At 36.3% G+C, this 13,416-nt stretch overlaps 1 protein-coding gene across 2 annotated transcripts; it reads right to left on the bottom strand.

Moving 5' to 3' along the window:
* Window positions 1-2,633: 2,633 nt before the first annotated feature.
* On the bottom strand, window positions 2,634-9,918 carry LOC117636003 (1-acyl-sn-glycerol-3-phosphate acyltransferase 2). Of its 2 annotated transcripts, XM_034370418.1 has the most exons (11): window positions 9,419-9,918; window positions 8,760-8,882; window positions 7,926-7,965; window positions 7,739-7,812; window positions 7,402-7,461; window positions 6,381-6,458; window positions 4,823-4,981; window positions 4,491-4,616; window positions 3,685-3,777; window positions 3,381-3,467; window positions 2,634-3,247 (listed from the first exon to the last, which is right to left on the bottom strand). In XM_034370418.1, the coding sequence occupies exons 1-11, from the start codon at window positions 9,497-9,499 to the stop codon at window positions 3,008-3,010; spliced, it is 1,161 nt and encodes a 386-aa protein (XP_034226309.1). In that variant the 5' UTR covers window positions 9,500-9,918; the 3' UTR covers window positions 2,634-3,007. The 2 variants fall into 2 exon arrangements, with proteins under 2 accessions (XP_034226309.1, XP_034226310.1); XM_034370419.1 differs by lacking the exons at window positions 7,739-7,812; window positions 7,926-7,965 and having other exon boundaries at window positions 9,419-9,845.
* Window positions 9,919-13,416: the final 3,498 nt, after the last annotated feature.

Genomic DNA, 13,416 nt, shown 5'->3' with positions numbered 1-13,416 from the left:
TTTGTTGTATTAATTAAGACTATAGAGCATTTTTCACACTATTTTAATCCAAGGTGTACTTTTATTACTCTTCAAAAATGGTGACACATGTTCATGAGTTTAACGATAATTAACTCTTTGTTTTTTATTTATATGATGACATGATTATGAATAGTCCCGGTCTCTTGGATCACAGGAGTCCAAGAAATTGTGATCACTCACCGTTGAATATTTATCCAACGGTTCAAAAAAGTTTTTTAAAAGGAGTGTAAGAGTGAGTAAACCGTTGAATTTACATCCAAAGGTGAGTAACCACAAATCTCTTGGACCTCTGTAATCTAAGAGATCGGGACTGTTATTATGAAAGAGAAACAATGCTTTAATAAGATTTTTCATAATTTATCCTTGATGATTCTATTAATTAACCCAACAAACTTTCCATTTTTCTATTAATTACCAATGAAGCGAACAACAACCCAAATAATTAAAAACTTCATGACGATCATTACTCAAAAAATAATTTATTCATTCGACACTATTGAACACTTTGACTACCAAAAAATAAAAACAAAAACAAAAACTCTTGAACGCCACTCCTCCTTCATAACCAAGGTTTAAAATATCGATGGTATCGGAAATATCGCTATTCTAAAAATATGAAAATTTCTTTGGAAATATCGGGATATTATCGATATCGATAAAAATTAAATAAAAACCATGGAAATTAAAAGAAAAACTTTGAATTTTTTATTGAAACTTTGTAGGATGTTTATTTAGTCAATTATTTATTAGTTTATCACACACACACACACACACACACACACACACACACACACACACAAAAGGAATGAAATGCATTGCATGATGAGTTTAACTGATTTAAGTTGATTTTATAGCGAGTTGACAAACATTGTGAGTGTAGTAAGAAGATTAAACACACCATAATCATTTACATATAATGATTTACTATAATATTTTACACTTTATACATTACATGGTAAGATACATGATTGACTTAGTGCCACATTTTTTTTGGACTTAGTGCCACATAGAGTTCCTCTTTGCGTATTATCACAAAAACATAAGCAACATGGTGGTTAAGGCATTGGAGGAGTGAAATGGCAGGGGTTCGAATCCCCTTGGCATGCGTGCTTTGTGTGTTTTTTTTTTCTTCCATTAATCGATAGTTTTGATATTTTCAAAGTTATAGCAATATTTTGATAAAATATTGTTGAAGTGTGAGGGAAATTATCGACATCGATATTATCGTTGATATTGTCAATATTTATACGATAGGTGTATGGATATGTTCCCAAATATCCATGACCCAAAAAAACGATAATATCCTCTATATTTCGTCGATATTTTAGACTATGTTCATAACCAATGACGGTCCCATGAACAAGCTAACCTAGGCTATAGCTCAGGGAACTTCTTTTTTTTTTTTTTCTTTTTTTTTTTGGACTAAATTAATACCTAGCCTAGGCAACCCAAATAAAATCTTATTAACTAACCCCACTAGACTGACTTTTCCTCTCTCTCTTTCTATGGGAAAATAAGATTTCAATTTGACTTCGGTGTTCTTGCATGTATGAATTATCAATTAGGGATTTTGATAAATTGATTAGTTGTTAACATGTTGATTGAAGATGTGATAAAGGCCTAGTTTTTTATTTACAATTGATGACATTTTTTGGATTTTGATTAGATATTTAACTATTTAAGTATGTTTTTATCTACATGTACTAGCATTTTGAGGGGTAATGCTCAATATGTCCCTAGTGTTTTATTTTATTTTTTTTTGAATTCAATGGTACCGTCGAGTTTTCAATAGGTTTGTACTTAAGGAAAATTTAGCCCACTTTATTTTCGAATTTTCAAATCCTCGATCCATCCGAGTTCATAACCCACAAAAAAAATAAATCAAATACTAAGAGGCTTTAATCCTGTGATTAATAGGAAGCTTTAATTCGAATTGAACTTAACTAAATCAAATACTTTGATCACTTAACAAAAAAACAAAACTGATTGAACAAAAAAAGAAAAGAAAAAAAAGAAAAACTTCTGGTGAGCACGTATAAATTCATGAACTTTACTACTATCAAACACCCAATTGAAGTGACTTATGTGTTTCTTTTTCTCTTTTTTTGGAATAAGAATGTATGCTCCGGTATTTTTTTTTTTTTTTGGGTAAAGTTGTTTTTGCGGGGGTGGCAGAAATACATAACATCATCACCTAAACAAGAACTGACCCAACCACAGTCAGCAACTCCATTCTTCTCTCTATACACATGCGTGAGGGTACAATGACCAATTTTTCTCACCAGTTCCCACAGCTATCAACCAAGGCTGCCAAGGGGTGCCACCAAGCAGAGAAGGTTGCTGGCAAAGTTTCCCAGCGACAGCGCTGCCTTTTCAGTTTCTATTGTTTTGATTTATTTTTTAAATTAAATTAATCAAGAAAAGTGAAAAGTTTGTAATGAACGCGTTTAGTTTAAATGTCCCTTAATTTAGTTGAGCCTCCAGTGTCCTGTTTCAGATTTTAGTTGTATACAAACTATTGCATGTTTAAGGGCTAAGAAGCCTTGTAGTAATTTTATTTTTTTAAAAAAAATTAAAACAACAATTTTGCCAAGTCTACTGAGGGTGGACAATTATGTTCTGGAAAATGTCATGCTTAACCAAATTGCTCCCTTACACATAAATTACACCGAACAGAAATGATAAAAGCGAAAGGGTCATGTCCAAAGCTCACCATGTTCACTGACAAACAAGATCAAAGGAAGTGTAATTTCTGAGGGGCATCCTAGACCTAGCAGTGCTGTTACGGCCATTCTTAAGAGTCTATACAGAAATTACCCTAATCAACCAGCAGTTAATGAATTGATATGCACACAAAATATGCGTTTTACAGAATCAAAGGGGCACCACAGAGAAAGAACTTTAAAGCTCGACCACACTATGGTAAGGGAAGCAACATGAATCACAAGCTGCCCAGCTACAAAAGGCTTGGGAATGAAGCTGCACTCTATTGCTGTTTTTCTGGTTTGCCTGAAGACTCCCCTTTGTTATTGTTATTTGTAGGAGCCACTGGGGCAGGTGTTGAACGCTCTGACTGCGAAAATCGAATCAAGATCTGCATAAGGACAGTAACAACGCCCAAACCCAATGCTGAAAATGCAATACCCTTCCACGAGGATAGAAGCGAAGACCAGTAGAGGAACTTTAGAGCCCCCAAAATAAGTAAACAGGCCCAAGCTGTAACAACCTGCACTAAGCATGAGTTAATTAGCAGTACTTACAAGACACCCCCAGTTACCTGAATATAGAGAAAAGGTAACACGGTAATAAATAAAAAATTGAGTGGCAAGATGGCTAATTTTTAAGAGCACATATCCCACCAAAAGAGACTTTGGCGGCCGACCAGTTACTTTCAATTGTTGATCGCCAAACGTTTGCTCTACTGTGTGTTTGTCCAACAATGCATCCTAGTATATGAAAAGCAAACAAGAAGACCATCAAAATTAGGACATTAATACATGAATTATTGGAAGCAAAACCCAATTTGTCAGTTCAATTTGATTCAAGAATATATGTGCAAAATACATCTTAATCTTTTCCCTTCATTTTCCAAGTGCATGTATTTCATATATGATACCGGAAATGCCAGGAACACAACCATGCAACACATTATATAGTCGTCACCTTGGCTACAAATATATCTTTACACCATTGTGCAACAGCCTCATCAGTTTCAGGCAAATCCCTCATTACATGCCGCTTGATGTGCACATGCACCTGCAAGAGAGTAACAACCAGGGCAGGCAAGTTTGTATAAGCCAAAAACCCAGATATAAACAGGGCAGCTCAGTGCACAAGGCTGCTGCCAATCCATAGGATTCAATCAGTAATCACTAACATAAACAATTTCAAATTTTGTAATCATAAAAAGCATTCAGCACAATTTCAAGACCCTCTGAAAGTCAAATGAATGTACAATGCAAATCAAGCATTATCACAGTAAGTAGAAAAGCTTCAAATTATGTAGTTGACATCCAGAGATGACACGAAGCACTTGTTACCACCCAAGCGAGAAGCACGAGCCATTGAAAACTCCTCACAGATACCAAAGGACCCACAATGTTCAAAAAAACATAAAACAAAATCATTGCCCTGTGCCCTTTTTCCTCCCAGAACATTAGAAGAACATGCTCAATGAAGAAATATGCCAACTAGTGATTCAAAACCACAAGGTATAAGGGAATTGATCATGCGAAAATGATCACAGTTTCACTACTCGCATTGCACATCACACCACAACTATCTGGACAGATGTTTCTTAGAATGCCTTGGGTAAAAAAGCCACATGAGTGTACTCAATTAAACAAAAATGTGCATTTAACATTCTGTGTCAGTTCTACACGTGAATTTAACGCTCAAACCTACATGCACTTGCTACAATTAAACAACTTACACAGCCTTTTTTTAAATCTCAAGTAAGGCAGGCTTACCACAGAAGGTCGCCCCTCAAAGAGTCTTAGCATCGTTGGTGCAGGTGAACTTTTAGGAATAGCCACTGTTACATCATAAATGGCTGGAGCAAATGAGCGCATCTGACTCACTGCAGTGACAAAACCCTGAAAGAAACAAGAGTTTTACTAGATAAGCCAAAACCATGTGTAATAGGGAATAAGGGCCTGTTGTAAAGGAGGATTCCAGAACATTATACTTTCTTATGCTGATGGGAATTCCGTAACCAGCCAGGTGATGGAGAAGGCATTCCAAGAAAATTATTATTATTGTTTTCTTAAAGTAGTATGAGAAAATGCAATGAGAATTTTACCTTAGTACGGGGAATCAAAACATTTCTAGGGACAGGAAGCCCTGTTGCGGCTGCATATTCTTGAGCTGCTAAAAGCTTTGCCTGTGTAAAACGAGTGCCTTCTACAAACAGAGCCAACCAAAAGGGCTGAGGGAAGTCCTTCAGCCGTTGAACACCTGACTGCAGATTTATTACCACAAGAAGCACATGAGATCCGCAAGGTTACTCCAAAAGTAGACATTTTAACGTATTCCATATGCACAGCTAGGTTAGAAAAGAAATGTCCCCATTCAAAGTGCAAGGCTAATCCTAATCCCCTTTTACCCAAGTCTAACAATGGCTCCTGTTTGGTTTCAAGGAAATGTGATAGTAGTGAAAATTCAGTAAATAAAAAACAACAATTAAAAATTAAGTCAAAGAGTCAACTTATGGATAAATGTTAAGTATGGTCTCAGTCAATATATTTGGGTCTTGGAAAGACTCAATGTCGTATAAGTTTCTTCCTCCTATCATCAAAAGGGTGTCTCTTATAAAGCAATCACATTTGGGAAGAACCAAAATTAAGTATTGTTGAAAGACCTTGTGATTCAGTATCTCTTTTACTTTCTATTCTTTCATTTTTTTTCTTTTTCATTAGTCCTTTACTTTCTAACAACCATACTCATTTATCCTTCCTATTATTTCCCACCGAACTTTAGGGTTACAGAAACTATGAATCTTTCTTTTATCTAAACCTCTTCTAATTGCCAGTTTTCTACCACCTATGACCACAATAATCATAGGCAACAACTCACCTTCTTTTGTCCTACATCAACATGGTAGCCGAGCCAAAACATTCTCTATGTTCTTCAAAGTTTCCCATTTCTTCAAGTAAAACGGTTATAAATGCAGAACTTTCATCTAGGTTTAAGGATTTGTCTGGCACTCAGTGAGTTGATTGAAAAAAGAAATCAGTTCATTGAAAAACAGTTATAGGGGTAGGAAAAATGGAAACATCAATTTGTTACATACAGTCCCTAAGCAAGAAGAACCTAGACTCTTTGTGGAAGAGAAGTGTGAGAAATTGGAATTTAGTGAATTATATGGGGACAAAAACCCTGAAGCATTTCTCAATTAGCCACATGGCTTAGCTTTTTATGTGGCCTCTCTTGGCAGATGAGTGAATCCTCTTTTCTGTAGAGAGTTTGGAGGAAAAAAGAACTATCAAACTAATTATGCAGTCATTAAAATTTAGGAGATAACAAAATGACTATGAAGTTCATCTACAACACGCTACTTCTTATCAACTAATTACAAGCAACGAGTTCACATACAATTCTCAGAATTGGTGCTAGGAAGTCTATTTTGAAGATATACCGTCTGATTCTTTTGCTTGGTTACAAAAGTTGACTTCAATGAAATGAAGATATTTACAATATCTATGTCCAGATTGCTTATCAAATTGAACAAGAGTATAAAGGAGAGACTCCTTAAGAGTTTCATGAGAAAGCAAAACTCTCTAGTGTAAAGAACAACTTATATGTGCCTGTGTATATCATATGTATATAAAATATGTAGATAAACAACCATACACCAATACCTTTAATGTGCCTTCATCTTTGGCCCAGCTTCTTTCCAAGAAAAGATACTCAGAAAACCACATTGACCACCCTATGACCTGCACGTAGAAGGCATGCCATTTACTGACAAGAAATAAGGAACACCCAAAAGTAAGGCAAATGAGAATGCTTATGTTAAATGAAATGTAGACTGGATGACAAAAGTGGGGCCACAATACAACATTTGCAGCAAAACCCCAAACCCGCAACTATTTCATGAAAATGTATCAAATTAAATTTTTAATAAAGTCTATAATAAAATTGCAATATGGTCTGAAATTAAGTATTCAATGACATCTAAACTTCTAACTATTAATACCTCAGGATCATAACAGACTCACAAACTTCAAAATCTCATCTAAGTTGTTAAGGTTAAAAACTACTCTCATTTAAGAAAAGATTACAAAATAACAAAAAAGACAAAAGGACCCCTTGTGGGGCCAACTCTGCATTGTAGTTTAATGATCTGAACCATTTGTTTTCTCTCCATTCAAGAATCATCCTTGTAAAAATTGGCCCAATCGAAAACCACCTAACCATCTGATTATCATTACAATCATTTAGGGTTTACCAGAAACACTGTTTTGGTCTATTTATTTTATCACAATTCGACGTTTTAATGATATTTTATTACGCTATTTTTTCACAAGGATGACTCTTGAATGGAGTCTTAAGAAAATAGATGGCTCAGATATTGAACTACAATTAACAGTAGGCCCCACAAGGGATCTCATTTGTTTGCATTCCTCTATGGAAAGAGCGTCTATGTATGCAATGTGTTCTTGTCAAGACAATGTGGCAACCTAAGATGCTTATGTTATCACACTATGAATCTAGACCACACGTTCAAGCAAGAATCAGCACGATATAGAAAATATCCCTTCTCCATATGTGTGTGTGTTTGTGTGTGTGTGTGTGTGTGTGTTGTGTGTGAACTTAACAATTTCAGACTTAAAAGCTTCATCTCCACATGCTGACAGGACATCTTAGGGTGGAACATACCGGAAGGAATTTTGATGATTTCTTCATTACAGCTAAGGAGCTTCCAAGGCAACCTGACCGCTGCATAAGTACATTTAGTTCTAAATCAGCAGCATAAAAAAATTATAGCACAGCACTAGTCTATATTGTGAACAACTTTTACATGCACATGTGAATAAATCTCAACTATAACTTTTGTGTGCCTCTACAAATGTAAAGTAAGCATACCATGAAAACAAACTAACAGATAAAAAAGTACCTTTTGATAATTTATTATATGTATGAATATAAACACGTTTCTGATATATATATTTGTGCATCATGCATGAGACTGAACTATGATAAATAAACAGTGTACCTGAGCCAGAACCCATCCAACAAGCCAATCAATATCACTTCTATGATTGGATATGACAAGTGCATGTTCTTTACCTAGAAAATAAGAAATATGAGCAGATAAATGAACTCTCCTGCAGAATTTTGAAAAGGACAATATATACTTAGTCCTAGGCACAAAAACATCAAACAAGAAGTTTAAGCCTTACCCATTAAATTAAAGGTTTCATGGTCTGTGTAAACTTGAATCTACAGAAAGAAAAAGAAAAAAAACAAAGGGGGTTAACTAAATCAAGATTCAGTTAAGTGGACATGGAAAAAAATAAATTATGGTTCAACTTCGAGTTAAGTGGGTCTTCATATATATAACTTTTCTAAAGGTTCTATAAAATAGGTAAATAAATAGGATGTGTATGCTATTCGCCTTTCCATGTTCCTACACTAAAGTTTTCAACTGTACTGGAAATATAACGACCCAGTAATGCACTGTCCATATTAGTGTGATACCCCACTAGACACAATAGGATATCTTAATCTCTCACTATTCTTTTTTTCTTGATAAGTTACTCTCTCTCACCACCTTGAAACGGATAAAAGAGACAGTGCACTGTTGCCCTTGGTCTAATAAAACACAAGTAAATTTGCAACCAATCGCCTCTCTCCACCCCCCGAAAGAAAAATATGCAACCAAAACCTTCCTAGTTTAGGAATTGAATTGATAGCATTTTAGGGATTTATACAAGCTTATGAGAAGAAAATTTGATCCACATGCTTGGATTTCCTCCTTCAGCATTACATCTTCTAGTCTTTCTTATGGTAGCAATTGCTGCTTTGAATCTTTCAAAAGCCAGCAATAACCTTAATAATTGGTTCGTACAATTGTATGGGCAAAGATTTTTTTGAAAAATACATAGTTACAAGCTAGCAGAATAAGTGGGAAAGCACTTAAAAAATGCTCAACATATATTAACTTATTTGCACTTTAAGGAAGTTAAATCAATCAAAACCACTAAAATCACACGATATGGGGGGCTAGCTAATACCTTAACACCTGCCCACCAATCAATGAGCCACACCAGCTCCAGCCACAATAATTCTGCCACCACTCTGTTTATCCTTCTGTATAAATTCTTAGACACAGGCCGAATAAGAATGAAGCAAATCGCCTGAAACAATTGACCAAGTATGCTAAACAGATTAAAAACTCAAAAGAAAAGAAAATGATACAATTGATATGATAATTGAACAGAAAAAAAAGAACAGAAGTGAACTCCTAAATCTCAAATTTTAACTCAGTTTTGAATAATAGAATTAAGCTCAATGGGCTCAACAGCATGTGAGATTCAAAAACGAAGTTCTAGAGTTTCGTTTCATTCCCAATTGTTCTCCGAATCATTGGAATTATACAGGCCAGATTAGAAAGTAGAAACAAAGCCGAGATTCACATGCACGCTGAGAGACGTACGCTGCCCAAAGAACCCACTTGAGAAAGAACAAAAACATAAGGCTAAAATCAATCACTATAAGCAACTTATACTGAAACCCCGGAAAGGAAAGAAGCAGAACCCTCATAAAATACAGCCCAAAAATGAAGAAATCAATAACAAAAAGAAACTGAAAAATGAGTGAACCAAAAACCAAATCTACGCAATTACGAAAATAAAATCCAGAACCATGAAGAGAAAAGCGAGAAGGTGGTTACCTGAATGAGATTGACAACGAGGCCTGAGATGAAGAAGAGCAGGCCCAGTGGGACGACGACAGCTGCAGCAACAATCGGCATGGCCCAAAACCCACAAAGAGGATAGAAGGAATTTCACAAACACACACAGATTTCAAAATTTCAAATTCCCAAGTGCTCAAAAAGGAATGAAAATTCGTATTTGGAGTTGAATTTAAATTAGAGATTTAACGAGCGAGCCCTATGAGGGCAAGTATCCAGAACTCAGGCACTGTGAGTGAAACGTGTTTGTGAAAATGCGTCACAATAATGTTGCGCGCTTTAAATGCCGTTTCTCATATAATATAACAAGGGAATGAGAAGGACGGCAATGTGTGAGAAATGGGCTTTTTTTTCTTTTCTGGTTTTGCAATAAAACTCTGTATTTATTTCTTGACCTTCTGCTTTCTTGGGCTGATAACCAACAAGAGTCGGCATAATATGGTTGGCTTTGAATCTCATTGTTGATGGGGTTGATGGGGGGTTGGTGGGTCCATGGCCCACATCTTATGAATTCTATCCCAAATAGTCAAGTATTTGATTTCTTATCAAATACAGATGTCTTGTTACTAAATAGTGTGGCATTTAAAGTTGTTACCTGCCATCTGATTCATCGATCACATAAATTCTTGTTTTGATGTGAGGTGGCAAACTTTTTTCCTTTTAATACGCTACACGGATGGTTCCAACTTCCAATTTATGACATATTTAAGGGCTAAGGTTGAATTTTTGGGTTTAATTGAATATTTGGCCCATTTTACTATCACTAAATTGCTCAGACTAGAATGAGTGACAAGTTATAAGGGGTTCACTTTATAATCATCAGATTAATCTAAGGGCTAAGAAAAGTTGAGATAAAGTTTTACAATTGGGTAGATGAGGAACCAAAATCCGAATTTAATATCCAGCATTGAAGTTGATCCTTAAAAAAAAAAAAAAAAAAGGCAAGTTTCAAGTTTGAATAGAAAAAACTCATAGCTCTAAAACTCATAGCTCTGAGAAACCGCTAAGCTCTGAGAAACGATTGAAGGCAACGATTAACGACGGTTGAAGGCAACGGTTGAACGCAACTCCATTCTCTAAACCCTGAAAAAGTATTTATTTTGAGTGGAAGGGGCAAAGGCGTGGATTTCGAAATAGTGAAGGGGCGAAGCAGTGGAAGGGTAAGGAGAGAAGCCATATTCGTTGGAAGTGATAGGTTCCATTTGTGGAGCAAAGCCGCACAAAGACCCCACACAGACACCTTGCGATTGTTCAATAACCAGCATTTAGTGAGTAATTTATGGAATTTTAGTTTATGGTTAGAGTAACGGTTTTCCCCAATTTGTACCATCAATGTTGTTGGATTTGGCATCTCTTCTTTGTGCTTCACTTACATGTTAATTTTTGCTTGGGTATATGTAAAAAAAACGAATGAAAATCAAGTCAATAACATGTCAATAATGATATGAATAAGATAATGGTGTTGAATTGGAGGATGCCCTCAAAACCTTCCACATTTGAAGCAGCGCAAAGTGCAGATTATCTCTCTGGCGCTAGAATATATATATTTTTTGAAATAAATATTATTTCCTTTGTTACTAAATTTGCCTGTGAAAAATGAGAACATATAATAATAAACTCATGAATAAAAGTGCAAAGCATTTGAAATAAAGGTTGATCTATGACGATTGTGGCTGACTGAAGAAAAAACTAGAAAGAAAGAAAGATGTGGCAATGGCTTAGCAAGCAGATAGCAGAGCAGATGCTTTGCTTTGCTTCCTTCCACCATCTTTCTTATTTATTTATTTTCTATTGTGTATGAGATGACAATAATTGTCATGTGTTTGAAGTGCAGAACTTGCCTAGATTGCACTCACACTCACTCATGCATCAACCATTGATTGGAGTTTGGATCCATAAATAAAACACATGAAATTGTTTGTAATTCACATAATCATTGCATTAACAGGTATTTGCACAAAATTTGTCATATTGCTTTGATGATGTTAAAGTCTGTGATTAGTAATCCCTATGCGCGTGTACTTTGTAAAATTTGTAATGTGCTTAGTTGACTAGTTGTGTAAATACCAATATGATTGTGCAAATACATGGTAGTATATGTGTTCACGTTATTTCATCTTGTATTTCAGGGAATGGGATCCAACGTGCAACTGGTATGGCCAAAGTCAGAGGCATATACTTCACGGGTGAACAACTGCTCACATGCAAATTCATCCATAGCTACAATTCGAGCGAAGTTGAGTGCCGAACAATTAGAACAATTCAAGACATCATGCTTTGGCCATCTTCTGAATATAGATAAGATTCAGTTTAGCGGGCAGATTGTGCATGGGGTTGTGTTGCATAGAGTAGCGGGGCAGGGTGTGAAAGACTTGGATGGACTGAGTTTCTTAATAGGGTGTGACGTTGCTCAGTTCACTCGTCAGGATTTCTGTTTGATCACAGGGCTTCGTTTTGGGAAAGTGCCTGAAGTTTCCAGTGGAGAAAGTGATGAAATTAGACTTCAGAAAAGATATTTTATAGACGAAGGAATTACATGTAATGCTTTAGAAGAAGCATTTCTGAGGTGCACAGAGGAAGATGACATCTACAAGCTAGCTCTTGTTTACTTTGCTGAGTTAGTGGTTTTTGGAAGGGACAAACATTTGAACATCAATCTAAATTACCTGACCCTTGTAGAGGACTTGGATGCGTTCAACAGGTATCCATGGGGTTCGGTGTCCTTTGACAAAACCCAAGACAGTCTATTTTCTGCACCAACAAAGTATGTGAAAAGCTTTGAAAATGAAGAGGGAAGAGGGAAGGGGAAAAGTAAGGTAACGGGAACAAGCCGGAGAAATGAGAAGGGCAAGAAGGATAAGCATGGTGAAGTGCAAAGGGGTGGCTGGAGTTTTAAAGGTTTCACGTATGCTTTCCAGGTACATGGTAATAATGTTCATGTCAGTTATGTTTTGTGGACTTTAAAACTTAAATAATGACTTTTGTCCTGTGAATTGTGTAGATTTGGGTATATGAATTAATTCCTAGAATGGCGGACCTAAATTACTGCAAGGTTGTTGATCCGACCGCTGTCCCGCGTATTTTGCGATGGAGAACTACTACGTCTGTTCCAGAGATGAGAAAGTTGAACAATTATTTTTTCCAGAGCAAAGAGGTTTGGTTTGTAGCCCTTGGAACTATTTATAAGATTCAATGAAATTATGAAGTAGAATGATTGAATATGACTCTTGTCTGTATTCTGAAACAGTCAGTTCAGTTGCGGGCGCTATGTTCGAGTGAAGAGGAAATGAGACAACCATATTGGAGTTGGCCATAGGATCGCCCTGCTGTTGTCTCGGCAGAATCAATTCCTTCTTCATGTGCTGACCTTGATGAGTTGAACAAGGTGGTAAGCTTGTTGAGGTCCGAGTTGTTTCAAGTAAAGCGGGAAAAGGACGTCCTTGAGTTAAAGGTCATACGGATGGAAAAACTTTTGGACCACTGTTTAGGTCCTCAGTTTGAGCAGGAAGTAAGGAGGGACCTAGCTTTACTGAAAGAAAGGACGAATCGTTGTGTCATGTCACATCTATTTAAGGGATGTAAGGAAGTGGATGACATTGAACGGGATGAAGAGCCAAGTAACAGAAATGAGGGAGAGGAAAAGGAATAGAAGGGGATTGAAATACAAAGAAAACCAAGTGAGGTAGAGGAAGCTCAAAGGAAAAGAAGGGAGGGAGAGCAAGTGAAAATAAAAAGCAGCAAATGAGAGGAAGCGCAAAGAAAGAGCAGTGAGGGAGATGAAGTGAAAAGAAAAAACGGTGAAGGAGAGGAACTGCAAAGAAAAAGCAGTAAGGGAGAGGATCCGCAAAGAAAAAGAAGGGAGGGCAATGAAGTGAAAAGAAAAAGAAATGAAGAAAAGGAAGTGCAAAGAAAGGAATGTGAGGAAGAGGATGATGAAGTTATGTTGCTTGGTGATGACATTGGCAAGAGCCCGGAGG

The sequence above is a fragment of the Prunus dulcis genome, chromosome 7 (assembly GCF_902201215.1).
Source record: "Prunus dulcis chromosome 7, ALMONDv2, whole genome shotgun sequence".
Lineage (NCBI taxonomy): Eukaryota > Viridiplantae > Streptophyta > Magnoliopsida > Rosales > Rosaceae > Prunus > Prunus dulcis.
Note: the sequence above shows the minus strand (reverse complement) of the source record. Positions and strands in the feature narration are given on the sequence as shown.